At 37.7% G+C, this 18416-nt stretch overlaps 1 protein-coding gene across 11 annotated transcripts in view; it reads right to left on the bottom strand.

Moving 5' to 3' along the window:
• LOC150107864 (endonuclease V-like) overlaps window positions 1-18416 on the bottom strand; it is a 299756-nt gene that overhangs the window by 167294 nt on the left and 114046 nt on the right. For all 11 annotated transcript variants that reach the window (XM_090415396.1, XM_090415386.1, XM_090415387.1 and 8 more), the window contains one exon: window positions 11040-11152. In XM_090415396.1, the coding sequence (XP_090271522.1) occupies window positions 11040-11152 (113 nt within the window). The remainder of the gene's footprint in view (window positions 1-11039; window positions 11153-18416) is intronic.

The raw sequence follows: 18416 nt of genomic DNA, 5'->3' as shown, positions 1-18416 counted from the left end.
GATGTACTGTTACTTTCAGTACGAAATATTTGTACCTTTATTTAATTAAAGTTATTACTGTGGTCTATACGTGTTCCACAGGTGCCTCTAAAGATTCCACATGAACTAAGTAACAACCCCTTACTAACTTAAATGTTTCAATCATATCACTTTCCTCCTATTCACAAGACTTTGCAAATGATATTCCCTTGATATGTCTTCATATGTCACATCACAAAAGCCCATTATCACCTTAGTCAGTCAGTCTTCTCTGGATCCTTTTTAATATCTCCTCATCACCACCATGAGGAGATATTAAAATAAGGGACCAAAAGTGCACACACACACACAATATGAAGCCTAATCAAGGCCTTATACAATGGAGCCATACCCTTTTTTATTTCAGCATGTTAATGTCGTCTGCATAACTGCTGATGTGATGACTTCACAACTTGTGCAGTGTGACCTCTAAACTTCAGATCCTTGTACAACCACTCCCAGGTCTACACTTGTCTCCTCAACTCCCTGCAAAATTTCTCCCCAATTTATATTACATTTTTTCCTCCCAAATTTCAGAACCTTATACTTTGCAACATTGCACTGATAGTTCTACACACACACACACACACACACACACACACACACACACACACACACACACACACACACACTGTCCAATCATGCAATCTATCCTAGTCTTCCTGTAAGGCCACAATACCTGCTTGATTCCTCATCACTCTCCAAAGTTTTGAACCATTTACAAACAGCTGTATATCTCCAGTTAGACCCATTCCAATATCATTAATATACAAGTTAAATAACAATAGCCCCAAAACAGACCCCTACAGCACATCAGTCACATCAGTGACTTTCCTTTACTGAGATAACCTTCCATACACAACTTATTAATCTAGCATCCAATCTCATCTGCTTCAGTTTAGTTCCCAACTTGTGATGTGGCAATTTATCAAAAGCCTTTGCAAAATTGAAGTCTATCACTGTATATGCATCACCCTTATCCAGTATATTTGTCACCTTTCCACTTTGTTATAGTACATTAGTAATATTTAAAAAACTTTCACAGCTCACAAATATAACAAAAAAATATATATATAGAATTTATTCAAAACTCCAATACATTTCATCCAATGTTGTGTAGACATCATCAGGGAGACAGATCATTAACTATGTTATTATGTTAAAGTAGTTAACTTAATAATGTAGTTAATTATGTTAACAATGTAATATTACTATACAATACAATCTAATATTACTAAATCACTTAAGGAATTGACAACATACAATAAGAATATAAATGTGACGTTGTCGAAATATCAGAAATATTTATTAAAGTGAAATGTAATTTATATTCTTATTGTACGTTGTCAATTCCTTAAGTGATTTTAGTAATGCATAACCAACGTATAAGCTTGTCTATGAGAATTACCATCATCCACGGAGATTCCATCGCACGGAAGGCCTGCCAATGCGGTAAAATGAAGTTGAAGTTATCAAGACAACTAGATCATCAGACTTTCCTAAAATGCTGCCAGGATAATCAGGTAATCCCAAATTGTGTAAAATTCAAGCACCGTTTTGTTTAACAAAAAGCTTTCCGTATCTATAACCACGCCAGCTATGCTTTGCTTCGGAAACAAATTGCCGGCACGCGGTTTCTCTTAGCTGACATTAACAAAGCTATTCATGCACTTGAAGAAGAGTTTCGTGGACTTTAAATCACGAGCTTTGGTCAATTTTACATGACGTCTCGTGTACCGCAGCAGACAAAGAATTTGTGAAAATACGGGGTCGACAGATCAAAAAATTCGAAAAATTAAAAAAGAACTCTACCGTCAATCCAAAACTTCCTACCAACACCGTAATCAACCTTTCTTCAGTCACCCTGAAGCACTTAACGCGCTTTCACGTGGCCACAACTTTGCCATTGCTCCCAGAAAAATACCTAGTGAGAATATTATGATCCAGATCGAACGTGGAATCAGCCACCTTCCGAATCAAATCGCCAACAGTATAAGACTGGATGTAGCTTGTGTCCTCTCCAAAGCAAGACCACCAAAAACCAACATATCCAATAAGGAGTATAAAGCTCTGCAGGAAATGAGGAATAATAAAGAAATAGTTATCAACAAAGCGGATAAGGGAAATGCAACTGTAGTATTCAACCAAACGGACTACACAGGTAAGCTTAATGCTCTTCTATTAGATTGGGGTACTTGCCTCCCTATTGAATCCCACCAACTCACAAATCAGAAAACTTCACAGGCTCCTTAAAGTCACTTCTTAGCCTGTAGAAGTTACTAACAGATTAAAACCGTTTAACTCTAAACATCCTGTATTTATGGACTCCCAAAAATACATAAAGAAAATGTGCCGTTACGTCCCATTGTGGATGTCATTGATTCCCCCACATACAAATTAGCTAACTATTTGGCCAAAGCTCTCACACCCTATACTGGCAACACACCATCACACATAAAAAACTCAGCCCACTTCAAAGCCAGCATAGAAAAACCTTATACTCCAACATACTGACATAATGGTCAGCTTTGATGTCTCCTCCTTATTCACAAATCTCCCATTCAAGGAAACTTTAGAGCTAATCCAAGCTAAATTTTCTCCCGATATCTCAGTCCTATTTCAGTTCACAACGAACGCATGTTATTTCGTTTGGCAGGGAAAATTCTACAAACAAATAGAGGGGACAGCCATGGGTTCACCACTCTCCCCATCCTTGGCCAATTTCTTTATGGATACCTTTGAAGAAAAAGCCTTAGCCTCTGCCCCACAAAAACCAACCATATGGCTTTGCTATGCTGATGATGTGTTTGCTATTTGGCCACATGACTCTGATACACTCCTCTCCTTCTTAACACACTTAAACAACCAACAACCGCCAGAATCAAGTTTACTCTGGAAAAAGAGGAAAACAACACCTCCCTTTCCTAGACACACAAATCACCCGCCAGCCTGATGGAACCTTGGATTTCTCGATTTATCGAAAACCCACCCATACAGGCAGGTACATTCACAAACAATCCCACCACCCCTCACAACAATATGGAGTGGCGAAAACACTATACAACAGGGCTAAACTAATCTGTTCTAACGACAAGGCCCTAAACACTGAACTAAATCACATCCTCAACACTTTCTCAGCCAATGGCTACCCTACCCACCCCATAAAATCCAAAAAATATTGAAACCAACAAACCACAACCCCCTCCCCCATCACAACAAGGATTACTCTAAATCCATCACCATTCCCTACATCTGAGGAATTTTGGAAAAAATCACCAAAATCTTAAAAAAACATGACTTGACCTCCTGTTACAGACAATACAGAAAATTGGCATCCCTTATCCGCTCCACTAAAGACCAACCACTTCCCCTGGACCTACCTGGTGTATACCAGGTCCCTGCAGCTAAACTGTCTTACTTTGGCCAAACAGGCAGGACAGTGAATATCAGAAATTCGGAACACAAGGACTACATTCGGTTTCACAAATATAGAAGCTGTTACGTCATTGTTTTATTTGTAGCAGAGGAATGGCGAACTGGCTACATTCATATGCCAGTAACCCCTCATATTTTACCTCTATTGTTCTCCTTGTGACTACTGAGATCTGGCTTCTAAATTAACTTTCTGGGGCCGTTTCTCTTTTCAAGCTCTGACGAAATTTATTTGTTTATGCTGCGCCAGTCAGAACTCTAGGATAGAAATTCTTATCCGAAGAAACTTTCCCAGAATTTACGTAATACCTTATATAGATTAAGTAGTTAGGTAGATTGAGTTCTCAGTATACAATCATTGCCTTGATAATCTTAAATTCCCCTTTTTTCTCTCTAAACATAGGTTCGATATTTTTGTGAGTGGTAAAATCCAATCTCTTACTCAGGCAACCTCAGGTATACATGGGAAAACATATTTATTATTTATCTAAGAACATTACAATTTAAACAACACATATAATCAAGCAAATCAAGGTTAATACTAAAATACAAGTAAAGCAGGGTAATAATGATCAAACAGACAGGCTATTCAAACATACTTATGAGAATCTTATGTTCATCTATATCACAAACATGGATGTCAGTATTAGACTAGATTACTACTACTAACGACCCATACACATTAAACTTGGTCTAGATAACTTATGAACGTAGACTACCAGTCAAATTTGATTAACATAACACAGGAAATTGTCTCCAGATTTTCTCTCTTTTCTTTTCTAAACTCTGTCCATTTTACACCTTCGTAACCAATAGATAACACATAAAAAAGAAGATTTGTACATTACCACCTTGTTAAATGATTTCTCGATCCTTCCATCTGTTCTTTGTTATAGATTGTCCCTCTGTACGATGGATTGCCACCACGTGGGAGTCCTGTGCTTGTCCTGAATTAGCCACTTGTTTCTTCTGGGATTACGAACTTTTTGCGTTGCCGTTTCTAACACGATTTACCTTCAAAGGAATCCTTTGCTGCTTTCTCATCACTTAGATCCACACCGATGGTCTAAAACTCGAACACTGCCGTCATCTCGTGCTATATTTTCTTTGATTTGCATCGCTCAGCAACCAGAAACACACTGTCACTTTGCCATCTTCACACGTCTTGTCGGGTATCAGGCATGCTGATCCGCTCGGGAATTTCGAGCAGGAGACCCACGGGGAGGGTACACACGAGCAGAGAATACCATAGGAACCAGGAGAAAAATGTAAAAAAAAGCAAAAAGAAAAAAAGTCGTCTCTCTCAACGATGTGAATCCATTTTAAACCCCCTTATAGTACCCTCTTTCCGCACTCCAAACTTGTCTACAACGGTCTCCCATTTGCTGTCACCGAGTGACACCACCTCCTTGCTGTACGTGCATTGCTTTTTTCGGGGAACGCGAATTTATTGCACCTTCCGTGGCATACCCATTGCTCGTTATGTGATCTTCGGTGGTCAAACTGCAACCTTTGAACTTTCGTTTGCACAATGATACACGACTTTATACATGACATATTTTAACATTGATGTTTTTGACAAATTAAGATTCCATCTATTTTAGACAATAACCTTAAACACAATACAATTTAACTTTTAGTTTCTCCTTCGATTTCATTTTAATTTAAGATTCAACCTCTTCTTTTATATTTTAATTACTTTTTTAAGCAAAGTTAATATCTGCATCTTAACATATTACATCTGTTTTACCAAGAGTACAAGTGTGCTTTTGCTTGATATTGTTCTCTCGTTAAATCTTGAATGGAGCAGCTCTATTCTTGATAGAGCCATCATTCAAGATCTAACAAAGGCCCCATTCCTTTTTCTAAATATTTTCCCTAGAAAAATTTTCCAACTTCTGGCTTTCCCTCTCCTCTCTGGAGATGACTCTTCCATCTTGATCTCGCAAAATTAGACTAGCGCCTGGCCCAGGATGCATGTTCTGTGCTCTGAGTGGACACGTGACGCATGTTGTGGACATTGCCTTGCTCGCCGTGACTTCCTTGAGGCACATCTGGGTCATGTGTCATTTTGTTCTGAGCCTTCTCAGATTTACCATTATTACTGACTTGGCTATCTTCAACCGCCTCGTCGTTGGATTTTCCTTGTTTCACCCTAGCCAGTTGTTCATTCTCTGATCCTTCAGCTTGATCTATACCTCCGGCATCAGATTTCTGGTTCTCATGTGATAAGGCAAGCTCTTTTGAATTTGGCTGAGTGCAATCCATGTGGTTCTCTTTGTTCTCTGTCAACTTAACATTCTCTATGTTCTGGAGCCTACTTTACTCTGATCTCTAAGGCTCTGGTATGTTGCCTTAGTATTTTCTTTCCCAGAGAAACTGATCCTTTCACTGCAATAATCGCATGAGAAACCATGTTTCCCTAGGAAGTCCTCCCCTAAAATTAATCCTACTCGAGAGAGTGAGTTCTTGGGCAGAATTAAGAAGTTATGTCAAGCATACACGCCAAATGCTGACAATCCTATTCTTAGTCTTACTGCTTTGGTGGCGTGAGTTGCGTGGGGGGGATATCCCTAAAAGATTGACAGATTCTCTCAGCCTCTTGATTCTTCCACTCACACAAGCCCCCAATTCTTTGAGTCATGCCTCAGAAATAATGGAAACTTGGGAATCGGTGTCAAAGAGTGCTTTGAGATCCTTCCTGCAAATTCTTCCACTTACTGTCATCTCAGGCAACCGTCCTTTGCCTTGCTGCCCATTTCTATCAGGTTGTCTAGCACAAAGGCGGGAAGTTGCTTCAGGCTGATACCTTGCACTTGTTTCCTGGTGATACAAAGCAGTCATGGGCAATATGCCCCAACTTGTTGCAGTTGTAGCACCTAGGAGGTTCTTGGAGATAGCCTCTTCTACTTTCTCCATCCAGGGACAAAGGAGAGCTATTTTCACACCTGGCAGACAGCTCAGTCAACTTTCTCATCATTGTGTTATTCCTTTCTAACATAGGCTGTTGCAATCTTTCTACCTCTCTCTGAACTATTTTTGTTATACACTCTTCTCGGGAAGAAAAAGATTCATGATTCTTGGGAGATTCCAACATCAACTGATTAATCACTGAGTCAAGACATTTTATAAGCGGTTGTTGAAACTTCTCTACCTCCTGTCTGATCAAGGAGTGAACCTTGCTAAATTCACAGGCAGCAACACTACTGATTGACTCAGTCTTATTTCTTCCATTAACTCCCTGAACCTTCTGTTTCTCCTTCCTGTCCATTCCCTCCCTTGCTGGGTTGGAATTTCTACCCACATCTGTACTTTCCTTGATCATATTAACTGGACTTGCTACAGCTGCGGGACAAATATCCCCTAGCAGTTGTTCCCTTTCTTTCACAGCCTCGAAACAATTCCTCAGAGTAGTTATCCCTTTCCTGAATGCTGTTTCCCTCAGTTCTGGCCTTAGGCCAACTCTAAAATGCTGGAATATGGCCCATTCCAAGTGATCTTTCTCCTCGTCAGGCACATTTATAGTACTAGCAAATGAGAGTAGCCTGTTGTCAAAGTCAGAGGCACATTCTCCTTCCTTTTGCACTATCTTTTGGAGCTTCCTCCCACACTTTTCACCCTTGAAAACTGGGAAATGAGGATTTCCCTAAACCTCCGGTAATCCAAAGTCTCTCTTAGGAGTGGCGAGGAATAAAAGAAACTCTTTGCTCTTTCAACTAGTTTACTGCAAAGCAGAATAAGCAGCTGGAAGTCACTCCATCGCCAAATCTTCCTAAGCTCTTCTATGTAGTAAAAAAAAAAAGGCCCTCACATCATCAGATTCCTCTCCAGAGAACTGAGGAAAAATCTGCTGGGGGTTTATACTTCTAAAAAATTCTGGGTCGCTCAGATCCGAACTAGATGGAAGAGACATTCTTGTACGCTTGGCTTATACTCTTATATAAAGATTAAACTTCAAAGTTCCCTCCCTTTTTCTTTTTCCAAAATGTCCTGATTGCTGAGTATGAGACTGAAGACCAACTCACGGTATTTGATCCAGTTCTATTATTTCTTTGGATCAAACACATCCTGTCATCTGCGCCATTGTTACGTCGTTGTTTTCTTGTGCTTACTGAGATCTGGCTTCTAAACTGACTTTCTTGGGCTGTTTCTCTCTTCGAGCTCTGATGAAATTTATTTGTTTATGCTGCGCCAGTCAGAACTCTAGGATAGAAATTCTTATCCGAAGAAACTTTCCCAGAATTTACGTAATACCTTATATAGATTAAGTAGTTAGGTAGATTGAGTTCTCAGTATACAATCATTGCCTTGATAATCTTAAATTCCCCTTTTTTCTCTCTAAACATAGGTTCGATATTTTTGTGAGTGGTAAAATTCAATCTCTTACATAGAGAAACTCAGGTATACATGGGAAAACATATTTATTATTTATCTAAGAACATTACAATTTAAACAACACATATAATCAAGCAAATCAAGGTTAATACTAAAATACAAGTAAAGCAGGGTAATAATGATCAAACAGACAGGCTATTCAAACATACTTATGAGAATCTTATGTTCATCTATATCACAAACAGGGATGTCGGTATTAGACCAGATTACTGCTACTAACAACCCATACACATTAAACTTGGTCTAGACAACTTATGAACGTAGACTACCAGTCCAATTTGATTAACATAACACAGGAAATTGTCTCAAGATTTTCTCTCTTTTCTTTTCTAAACTCTGTCCATTTTACACCTTCGTCACCAATAGATAACACATAAAAAAGATTCGTACATTACCACCTTGTTAGATGATTTTTCGATCCTTCCATCTGTTCTTTGTTATAGATTGTCCCTCTGTACGATGGATTGCCGCCACGTGGGAGTCCTGTGCTCGTCCTGAATTAGCCACTTGTTTCTTCTGGGGTTACGAACTTTTTGCGTTGCCGTTTCTAACATGATTTACCTTCAAAGGAATCCTTTGCTGCTTTCTCATCACTTAGATCCACACCGATGGTCTAAAACTTGAACACTGCCATCATCTCGTGCTATATTTTCTTCGATTCGCATCGCTCAGCAACCAGAAACACGCTGTCACTTTGCCGTCTTCACACGTCTTGTTGGGTATCAGGCATGCTGATCCGCTTGAGAACTTCGAGCAGGAGACTACAGGGAGGGTAGACGTGACCAGGGAACACCACAGGAACCAGGAGAAAAACGTAAAAAAAAAAGCAAAAAGCAAAAAAAAGTCGTCTCTCTCAACGCTCTCCCATTTGTTGTCACTGAGTGATGTCACCTCCTTGCTGCACACGCATCGCTTTTTTTCGGGGAACGCGAATTTTTTGCGCCTTCTATGAATGCCTACTCATTTCTCGTTACATCATCTTTGGTGGTCAAACTGCAACCTTTGAACTTTCGTTTGCACGATGATACACGACTTTATACATGACATATTTTAACATTGATGTTTTTGACAAATTAAGATTCCATCTATTTTAGACAATAACCTTAAACACAGTACAATTTAACATTTAGTTTCTCCTTCGATTTCATTTTAATTTAAGATTCAACCTCTTCTTTTATATTTTAATTAATTTTTTAAGCAAAGTTAATATCTGCATCTTCACATATTACGTCTGTTTTTCCAAGAGTACAAGTGTGCTTTTGCTTGATATTGTTCTCTTGTTAAATCTTGAATGGAGCAGCTCTATTCTTGATAGAGACATCATTCAAGATCTAACACCACCCTGGTCTTGCAGATCATGCTCTGGATACTCGCCACAGAATATGGTGGAAGAAAGGTACAATAATACACCATAGAAAGTTCAAATTCGAAAGACTATTCATGGAATCAGCCTCAGCCCTAAGAAACTCTCCAAACCTCAACAAATTTGGTTGCATGAGACTGTCCCAAATTTGGGAGGTTTACATCAGCAGACCTTCAGCCCAACGGTCAAGAACACCTACATAGCCTGCTAGAGGGCACTATCAGGACTTTTAAAAGAACAATAGCTTCATGACTTTATTCTCAGTTACTGTGTTGTAGTGCCAACATGCACGTGCCTTTTTTGTAAGTTTCTTTTGAAGATGGCAACTTGACGTTGCTGAAATATCGGAAATATTTATTAAAGTGAAATTTAATTTATATTCTTATTGTATGTTGTCAATTCCTTAAGTGATTTAGTAATGCACAACCAACGTATAAGCTTGTCTACGAGAATTACAATCTAATATTTTCCTGAAAAGGCAACTTAAAATTGTATCAGCATAACAATGTTTGAGTGTGTTTAAGACACGGTATGATGAGATGTGTGTGTGATAAAAGGTCCTCCCAGATGAGTCTTTGACTCCATGAGGTCTTGGGAAATAATAATAATGTAGTAATACAACAACAAAATTTATGGTCACTTGGCTATGCTACTAATTATATATTGGATTTTATCCTTTATCCAAGTGTTAGCAAACAATGTTTGTGCCTGAAGTACTTTCAGGACTGGAACAACTCGTGATAAAGGTGGTATAAGTTCTCATCGCTTGCCTTAGTATCTCCCATAATGCAAAGCACATCTCCTTATGGACATGTATAATGTTATGCATTAAGGGAAGGGCCACAACCAGACTGGTATCGACGTTCATTGAGGTCTCATGAGTGGGAGCCAGAAGCCAGATACTTCCACCTTAGTATCACCAGAGGTGGTGATACTAAGGTGGAAGTAATGGAGAAGTCATATTTACCTATACGAGTTGCCAAAGGGTGTCACACCCTATTAATAAAATTCTCTGGATTAGAGATAAGTTTATGGAAGTTTTTTCACTTGTCTATGCTACTAATTATATATCGGGTTTTATCCTTTATCCAAGTGTTAGCAAACAAAGTTTGCGCCTGAAGTACTTTCAGGACTGGGGCAACTCGTGGTAAAGGTGGTATAAGTTCTCCTTGCTTGCCTTAGTATCTCCCATAATGCAAAGCACATCTCCTTGTGGACATGTATAATGATATGCATTACGGGAAGGGCCACTACCCAGACCAGTTTACTAGCAGCTGCACATCTTTTTACATGTGCACCTGCTAGTAACATCCATACATAGTTCAGAGTCAGACTTTTCAAGCCAACTTTTCCTCCTGATTATCCTTCATTCCATTTACTTCTCGATACCATTCTCCCCAATGATTATGACTTTCTAACATCTTTTTTCCATTAAGTAGAGTAATGCTAATCTGCTCTGCACACAAATTAGTAAGTCAGTGATGAGTCTGTGTCTTCAAAACCTTCACTCTTTCCAGTATAATTAGAAAATGCTCAGTTTTAAATACAAACTTTAAAAACTTTGATTTTTTACAGTACTTTTCTTAAGACTTTCCTTTTCCAGTAGGATATTATTACAATAGGTTTTTTAGTTAATGTTCTTGTAAAAAAAATAGTCACTCTGCTTTGCTAGGGACAGGCTTTAATCATCTATTTTTGTTTAAATTTTTAAAATAAAATTCATACTGTAATCAGAAAGCCTTTCATTTGCCTTATTTCATATGAAATAAATGAATACAACAGCGAGTTTCTTTAGTATGGTAATTATGGAGAAGTTACAAAATCAGTTTACCTCATTTTTGATCTCTGAATACTCAGGTAGACCGTCAATAAACAAAAAATTTTTGCTAGTTCCCACACAAGGAATATCAAGCAGTACTCCCAAATGGCAAGCATAACCAAATCCTTATTCAGAATAAATAAATAAATAAAAATAATAATAATAATAAATATCATCAATGTCAAAATTAAAAAAAAAAAAAAAAAATCAGTTCAGAAATAGTACACCTGAAAATACAAGCCAATGGGAATGGCAACAGATAACTAAATAAATAAAAACTAATTAGCTATCTAATTGACAGTAGAGAATGGACTGAGTCTATAGTTGGTCAATAAATTAATACTTGTAGATGTGATTAAAATATTATTTGTTTTAAAATAACTTCTTCTAACAAATATAAGTAAACAGAATTTCTAAATCTTTCATGTCAATCAGAAGAAAATTGAAATGATGGAATATACGAAGGTTTAACATCTTCAGAATGGACAATTAAGTAAATACCTGGTTGGCTAAGTCATTAGTGTATCTGCTTGCTAAACCAACAGGCTGAGGTTCAAATCCTACTGTTGGCATGGATGTTTGTGATTGTCTTTAGGTGGAAGATAAATTTCATCAACCAAGTTTGGTCTCTAGAGCAGGGTTTTCAGACTATATAAAATCAATTAATTTTAATTTATTAATTTCAATTTAACTTATTAATTCTAATAATAATTATCAATTAATTATTATAATTTTATTATATTCTATTGTTCCCTCCAAAATCGCCTCTATTCCCTTCAATATACCCTATTCTTCCTACAGGTTTAAATCTGGAAGAAAGCAAGTTCAGAAGCCTTCAGGTACCAACCCTACTACTGGACTATCCATTACCAGGTTAGTAACCTGACATCGAGAACACTCATTTTCTTCTAAGCTAATAGAGAAAGATATTCAAAATGAATTACCATTAGGAAAAAGAACTAAAGAGATTCAATGATGACTTCTAAGGCCGGAACAGGCCACTCTAGACCACTCTTCTATAACTAAATAATTAAAAACTAATTAGCTATCTAACTGACAGTAGAGAATGGACTGAGTCTATAGGTGGTCAATAAATTAATACTTGTAGATGTGATTAAGATGAACTGTTCCTCTCAGATCCTTCCCCATATCGTTAATGAACAAATTGAACAGCAGTGGTCCAAGAACAGAACCCTGCTGCACACCACTAGTTACAGGCCATCTTTTGGACTCTACTCCTGAATAAACTAATCGCTGATATCTCTCCATCAACCACACACCTATCCATCTCACCAACCCTATATCCATTCCCATATGTTGCAGTTTACGGATTAGAATTCCATGTGGTATCCTGTCAAAGGCCTTAGCCAGGTCCAGCAGTATCACTCTAAACCCATTACCCTTATCCAGTTCAGCTGTCTCTGTGTTATAAAACTTGAGCAAGTTACTGAGGCATGATCTACCCTTCACAAAGCCATGCTGTCCCTCATACAGTATCTCATTTTCGTCAATCCATTCCTGTATTTTTCCCTTGACTACTTTCTCCAAGACTTTGACAATGACTCCTGATATGCTGATTGGTCGGTAATTTGCAACAGTAGTCTTGGATCCTCCTTTATGCAGTGGAACTGTTTTCCCCTCTTTCCACCCCTTTGGGACTAAACCAGACCCGAGACTCAGATTAAACAATATGGTCAAGGGCACTGACTATTCTTTAGTTGCTTCACGTAAGACCCATGCTGGTATATCGTCCAATCCCACAGACATATTCACATTAAGGCTCTGTAATAGACCATTCACCTCTACCTCATTCATCACAATTCCCGTATAAACTAACGGTTCCTTCATTCTTTCAATGTCACCACCTGGATGATATACTCTTGCAAAGTGCTCGCTCAGTAATTCCACTACATCGACTGATTTAGTGACCTCCTTACCATCGGCAATCCTTAAAATCATTCTGCCGTGTACAGTTTTTTTTTTTTGCTTGCAGAATATTGAAAGAACTGTTTGGGATTCTCTTTAGCTTGCATAGCTAGTTTCCTTTCATAATCCACATTTGCTTTTTTTTTACCACACTCGTTACCCTTCTGACCTGCGCTTTATACCGTTCATGTGCCTGCAGGTCACCTTTCTGTTTAAATTCCCTCCACAGTTGTTTCTTTTTTTGCAGCTCAAGCTTAATGGTGTTATTCATCCATTTAACCCCTACTTGTTTTACTATTCAGATCCTAGGTATACAATCAGCCATAACCTCCTGTAAATGCTCCTTGATCACTTCCCATGCTCTATCGACATCTAGCCCTTGCAGTTACCTAATCCTTATGTATAGTCAGCATTCATCAAAAATTTAACTGCCGCAGACCTAGGATATAACATGTGATACTACAGAACATGACAACAACAGCTAGCAATGTTCCAACATGCATAGTAACAAATTTGCCATTTGTATTTTGGGTTTATCAATTATATGTTGCAGTTGTGAAGTTATAAAAACACATTTAATATGTGCAATTAATTGTTAATAGGCTTTTGTTGTGTAAAACTTTTAAGTACCACTACCCCCGATGAAAGTCGTATGATTTACAAAACTTTATTATTATTATTATTATTATTTGATACCTCCAGGGAGTCCAAAGACTCATCGAGGGAGAGTGTGCCAAGAGCATCAAATGACTGATCCTCTTCCAACTACTACTAACCATGCTCAAACTTGCTTAACTTTTTGTGTGAGCTATTAGTAGCAAAGGCTCTACCAATCGACCAAACTTTGCTGGAAGGTTGGGTTTTACTTGTTGGGTTTTAATTGCTTATTTTTATTAAACTCTTTAATTACATAATAATGTGGTCTCAATACTGAAAACTTTCCACAAAAGCTATGACTATGCCAGAAGTAGACCATCAGGGTAGTGATACCGTTGATCCTTGCAAGAAAGCCCACTAGCCAATTGATAATATGACCAGGCCATCCAGTAATGCCTGTATTGCCAAAGCAGACACCAAAGTAGGCCAAGCCCAACAAGATCTTCCGTTCCTGGTTCCACAGGTTGCAACACATGCCAAAAATATGGCAACAGGAAATCTAGAATTGTGAGGGTGGATGTAAGCAAGGATGGCCTCTTATGGAAATAGTAAGTAGATGGGAACATATGGTATTATGAAATGGAGCCTGGAGGGAATAATAAAAGATATAGAAATACTGACAATGCGGTTATGTTTCTTTATAGAAATTCCAGGAGTATGAAGAATAAAAGACATGAAATAATGGCACTGATAGCCTCAACAAGACGAAATATTAGTGATATCAGCAAAACATGGTTGATAGAAGAAGACATATAGACAGAATAGAAGGAGAAAGGTACAGAGCATTTCAAGAGGACAGGAATCACAAAGACAGTGGTGGAGTGCTGCTTATGATAAGTAATGAGCTGTGTCCTCTCAGAGGAGAGAATCTGAAGAAAATGGAATTAATGGTTTTGAGATTATATGGCATGAGGTGGGGTGGGCAGAACAGGATATTTAGTGGGAAATTGCTATAGGCCAGCAGAGTTTAGACAGTTAAGTTTGGCAAGTGCAAAACAAGTGATCATTATGGGAGATTTTAACAAAATTAGTATAAAGTGGGAAGAAGAAACAGCATATAGAAGAAAGGAAATGGAATGAGATCAAAGAAATTCTTGAGGGACATATGCCTCAGGCAACATGTAGTAGAAGGAACATGAGGATCAAGAGTTTTAGATTTGGACCGAGCATCAGAGCACCTGATTGTAACTGAAATGTCATCCCTGTCCCCCAGTTGGAGAGAGTTCTTCACTACCACATCAGGCACAGGTAGGTGGTTTATCTTTGAGTGATATTTCTGCCATAATTTTTTTGACAGGTGCGTTTTCATTGAATGGGACCATTTTTTAAGTTGTCTCTGGAGCAAGGCCACCATAGGTCTTGTGATTAATGTGCTCAACAGAGACGCATTTGCGATCATAAAGTTCAGGTATGGTGAAATTATCAGATGGTGGAACAGAGACATACATGTTTCAGTTGCTGTTGGCACTTTTTTAATTGTTACTTTTTCAGCATAAGAGGATCGTAGAACAGCTGTAATGGTGGCCAGCTTTCTTTTTGCATCCTGATATGTTATGTTTTGTTCTGTTTTAATTTTTTGTATCTCTTTTTCATCTTTCCATTTCTGACATGCACGAGACTAAGCTGGATGATCTCCCTGACAATTGATACATTTAGCATTTTTTGCACAGCAAGATTTGTTATCATGTTCTTTACTACCACATCAGGCACAGGTAGTAGAACCATGACAGGCAGTTTGGGCATGTCCATATCTTTGACATTTAAAGCATCTCAGCAAGTTAGGGATGTACATGCTAACAGGACAACTGAGATACCCTGCTTTTACAGATATATACTAGGAGGCCTAGGTGTATCAAAAGTAAGGATGATATTCTTGGTTGAGACCAGGTGACCATCCCTATGTATCAAGATGTGCCTCACACCCGTCACTCCTTGATCTTTAAGCTCTGAACATATCTCCTCATCAGGAACATCAAGGAGATCCCATTCTGATATCACTACCTCTACAGTAATTGAGTGTTCTGTGAGGTGTTACTGCAATTTGTATTCTACCCATTATTACTGCTCTCAGTAGTTTCTAGGAATGTTGTTTACACAGTGTTCCATGAAGATATCACCAGAACGCAATTTCTTGACAGTTGTGGGAGGTCCTGCCAGTCCTTCTAAACCTTTCTGGATAAAGAAGGGTGACATTTTCCAAATTGGTTTTTCACCTGTTGCATGTATGATTAAAAGGGTTGGTGCATTTATGTTGGTATCTGATATCTTTTGTTTCTTGCTTCTGTTTCCATATGCTGTATCTATGGTATCAGTACTTGGTTGGGACTTTGTTAGGGTCCCTGAAACATTTGAGGATGAAGGATTCATATTTAAGGAGTTTTTAGTTCTCTTCCTTTCCTAGACACACTCGTCACATGAATGTGTCTTCCCTCAGGCTGTCTCTTCTTCTCAGTCTACCGCAAACCTCCACACACAGGCCAGTACATACACAAAAATTCTGACCACCACCCAAGATGAAAACTAGGTGTCATAAGCACCCTTAAACACAGAGCTCAAACTATTTGTTCAAATGAGCAAGCTCTAAACCAGGAATACGAGATCATCAACCATGCATTTATAAAAAAATGGATTCAGTAAATTACTATTCACACAATCTTCCACAGAGAAAATCCTCCACTAAAAACAAAAAAGATTTCAAGAATGTTATTGCCATACCATATGTTAGAGGCATTTTGGAAAAAATAGAACATTACAGAAATACAACATCAAAACCACCTTCAAACCCCCGACAAAATTAAGACACCTACTCAGTTCTTCCAAAGATCCTCTTCCACACCTAGCCCACCCAGTGGTTTACAAAATACAATGCACATGTAACCAACCATACACAGGGGAAACAGGGTGAACCATCCCAATTAAGAAGGACGAACACAAACGACACATTAAATACCTCCATTTTGGAAAAACTGGCCTTTCAGACCACGAACTCCAGACATACCACAGAATGGATTGGAAAGATATCAAGTCCCTACACTGTACGAAAACCTGGTGCGAGAGGAAATTTAAAGAAGCATATGAAATACTCAAACACAATCCTAATCTGAACAAAAATGACGGTTAGACCGTCATTTTTGTTCAGACATTTTGTCTAACCACTGGTCAAACTGGTAGCAAATGGTCCTCCACATTCCAAGAATGTGGAGGACCATTTGCTACCAAGTCTTCTTGGTGAAGTTTTTTTTATTTTTTTTTTTTATTTTTTATTTTTTTTATTCAATAGCAACCTGAACTGTACAAGTCCAGAAGAAAATCTTAGTAAGGGAGGACTTTAGCAGGGTTTAGTGTAGTGTTTTTTTTTTACCACTTTTTTTTACCATCAGGCTAAGTAAAAGATCTGTTAACAGTGTAGATTCAATTTACCTTTGTAGAATGCAAGTGCATGTAGCTTGTTTTCATATACACATGTATTTTTCTGATGATGACCTCAATACAGGGGTCAAAACGTCAATTGTTATTTTATTAATAATAAATAAAATAATACTTTTCCTTTCTTTTAGGCTTACACGGTGATATCCAAATACATTTTTGAAAATTATGGAGACAACTACCGTGTTTGAGTAAAACTTTAGTTTAATATGAACCAAAATCCACACTCTACGTTTCGACCTTTATATCAAAGGCATCTTCTGGAGCATATATACAGAGAAACAAGCTGCACTACAATCTACATGGTTTGCTAAAGTTACTGACCAACCATTACAACAATTATTGGCATGACCTCTGGTTAAAAAAAAAAAAAAAACTTACTACATCAACGCTACAGTCCTATTATTAATATCTATTGGTTGTAGTTTTACATTGGGAGCAACAACAAGTCTATATATATATATTTTAACATCATGATTATACTTATAAATCTCAACCAGTTGGTGAAAAAAAAAAAACCTTACTACATCAACGCTAGAGTCCTATTATTAATATTACCTATCAGTTGTAATTTTACATTGGGAGCAACAAGTCTATATATATATTAACATCATGATTATATATATACATTTCAACCAGTTGGTATGGAATGGTTTCCAATGCTAGCTGCAGGTTGCTTAGAGTCCTGAAGTATGCTGGATACTAAATGTTAGGTGGACTGAATATGTGCCATCCAGATTCTTGGAATTTTCATGCCACCATTATTGTTGATATTTGGGTGGTTTATCAGAATTTCACAGGCTTCCTTAAATTTTCTTTCATACCAGGTTTTTGTATGATGTAAAGAGCAGGTATTTTTCCAGTCAATTTGGTGTAAGGTGTTGAGAGTGTGATCTGAGAGGCCTGCTTCACCAAAATGGTTATATTTAATATGTCTTATGTGTTCTTTCTTACGTATAGGGATTGTACGTCCTGTTTCACCAATGTATGGTAAGTTACAGGTGCAGTGGATGCAATAAACTCCAGGATGTGCCAAAGGAAGGAGCAGATCCTTAGAGGAGTTGAATATGTTTTAAGTTTTGTAGGGGATTTAAAGGTGGCACTGAGATTGTAGTGGTGTAGGATTCTTTTGATTTTTTCCGATAACCCTTTAATGTATGGGAATGGCTATGGTTTTACTGTAATCTAGATTCTTTTTTGATGATGTTTTATGAAGTATTTTATTGATAGTATTATTGTTATAGCCATTATTTATAATTTATTTATTTAGCATATGGCTCACACATGAAAAGTTACATTACATTAATCCTTAATATATATGGACATAGTAATAGACATATGTACAATAAGAAGACATAATACAGTCATAAAAGAGACACT

Source organism: Typopeltis vanoorti, chromosome 3 (genome assembly GCF_054136105.1).
Source record: "Typopeltis vanoorti isolate ZY-2024b chromosome 3, IOZ_Tvanoo_1.0, whole genome shotgun sequence".
NCBI lineage: Eukaryota > Metazoa > Arthropoda > Arachnida > Uropygi > Thelyphonidae > Typopeltis > Typopeltis vanoorti.
The sequence above is the reverse complement of the archived record's forward strand: the minus strand, read 5'-3'. Positions and strand labels throughout refer to the sequence as shown.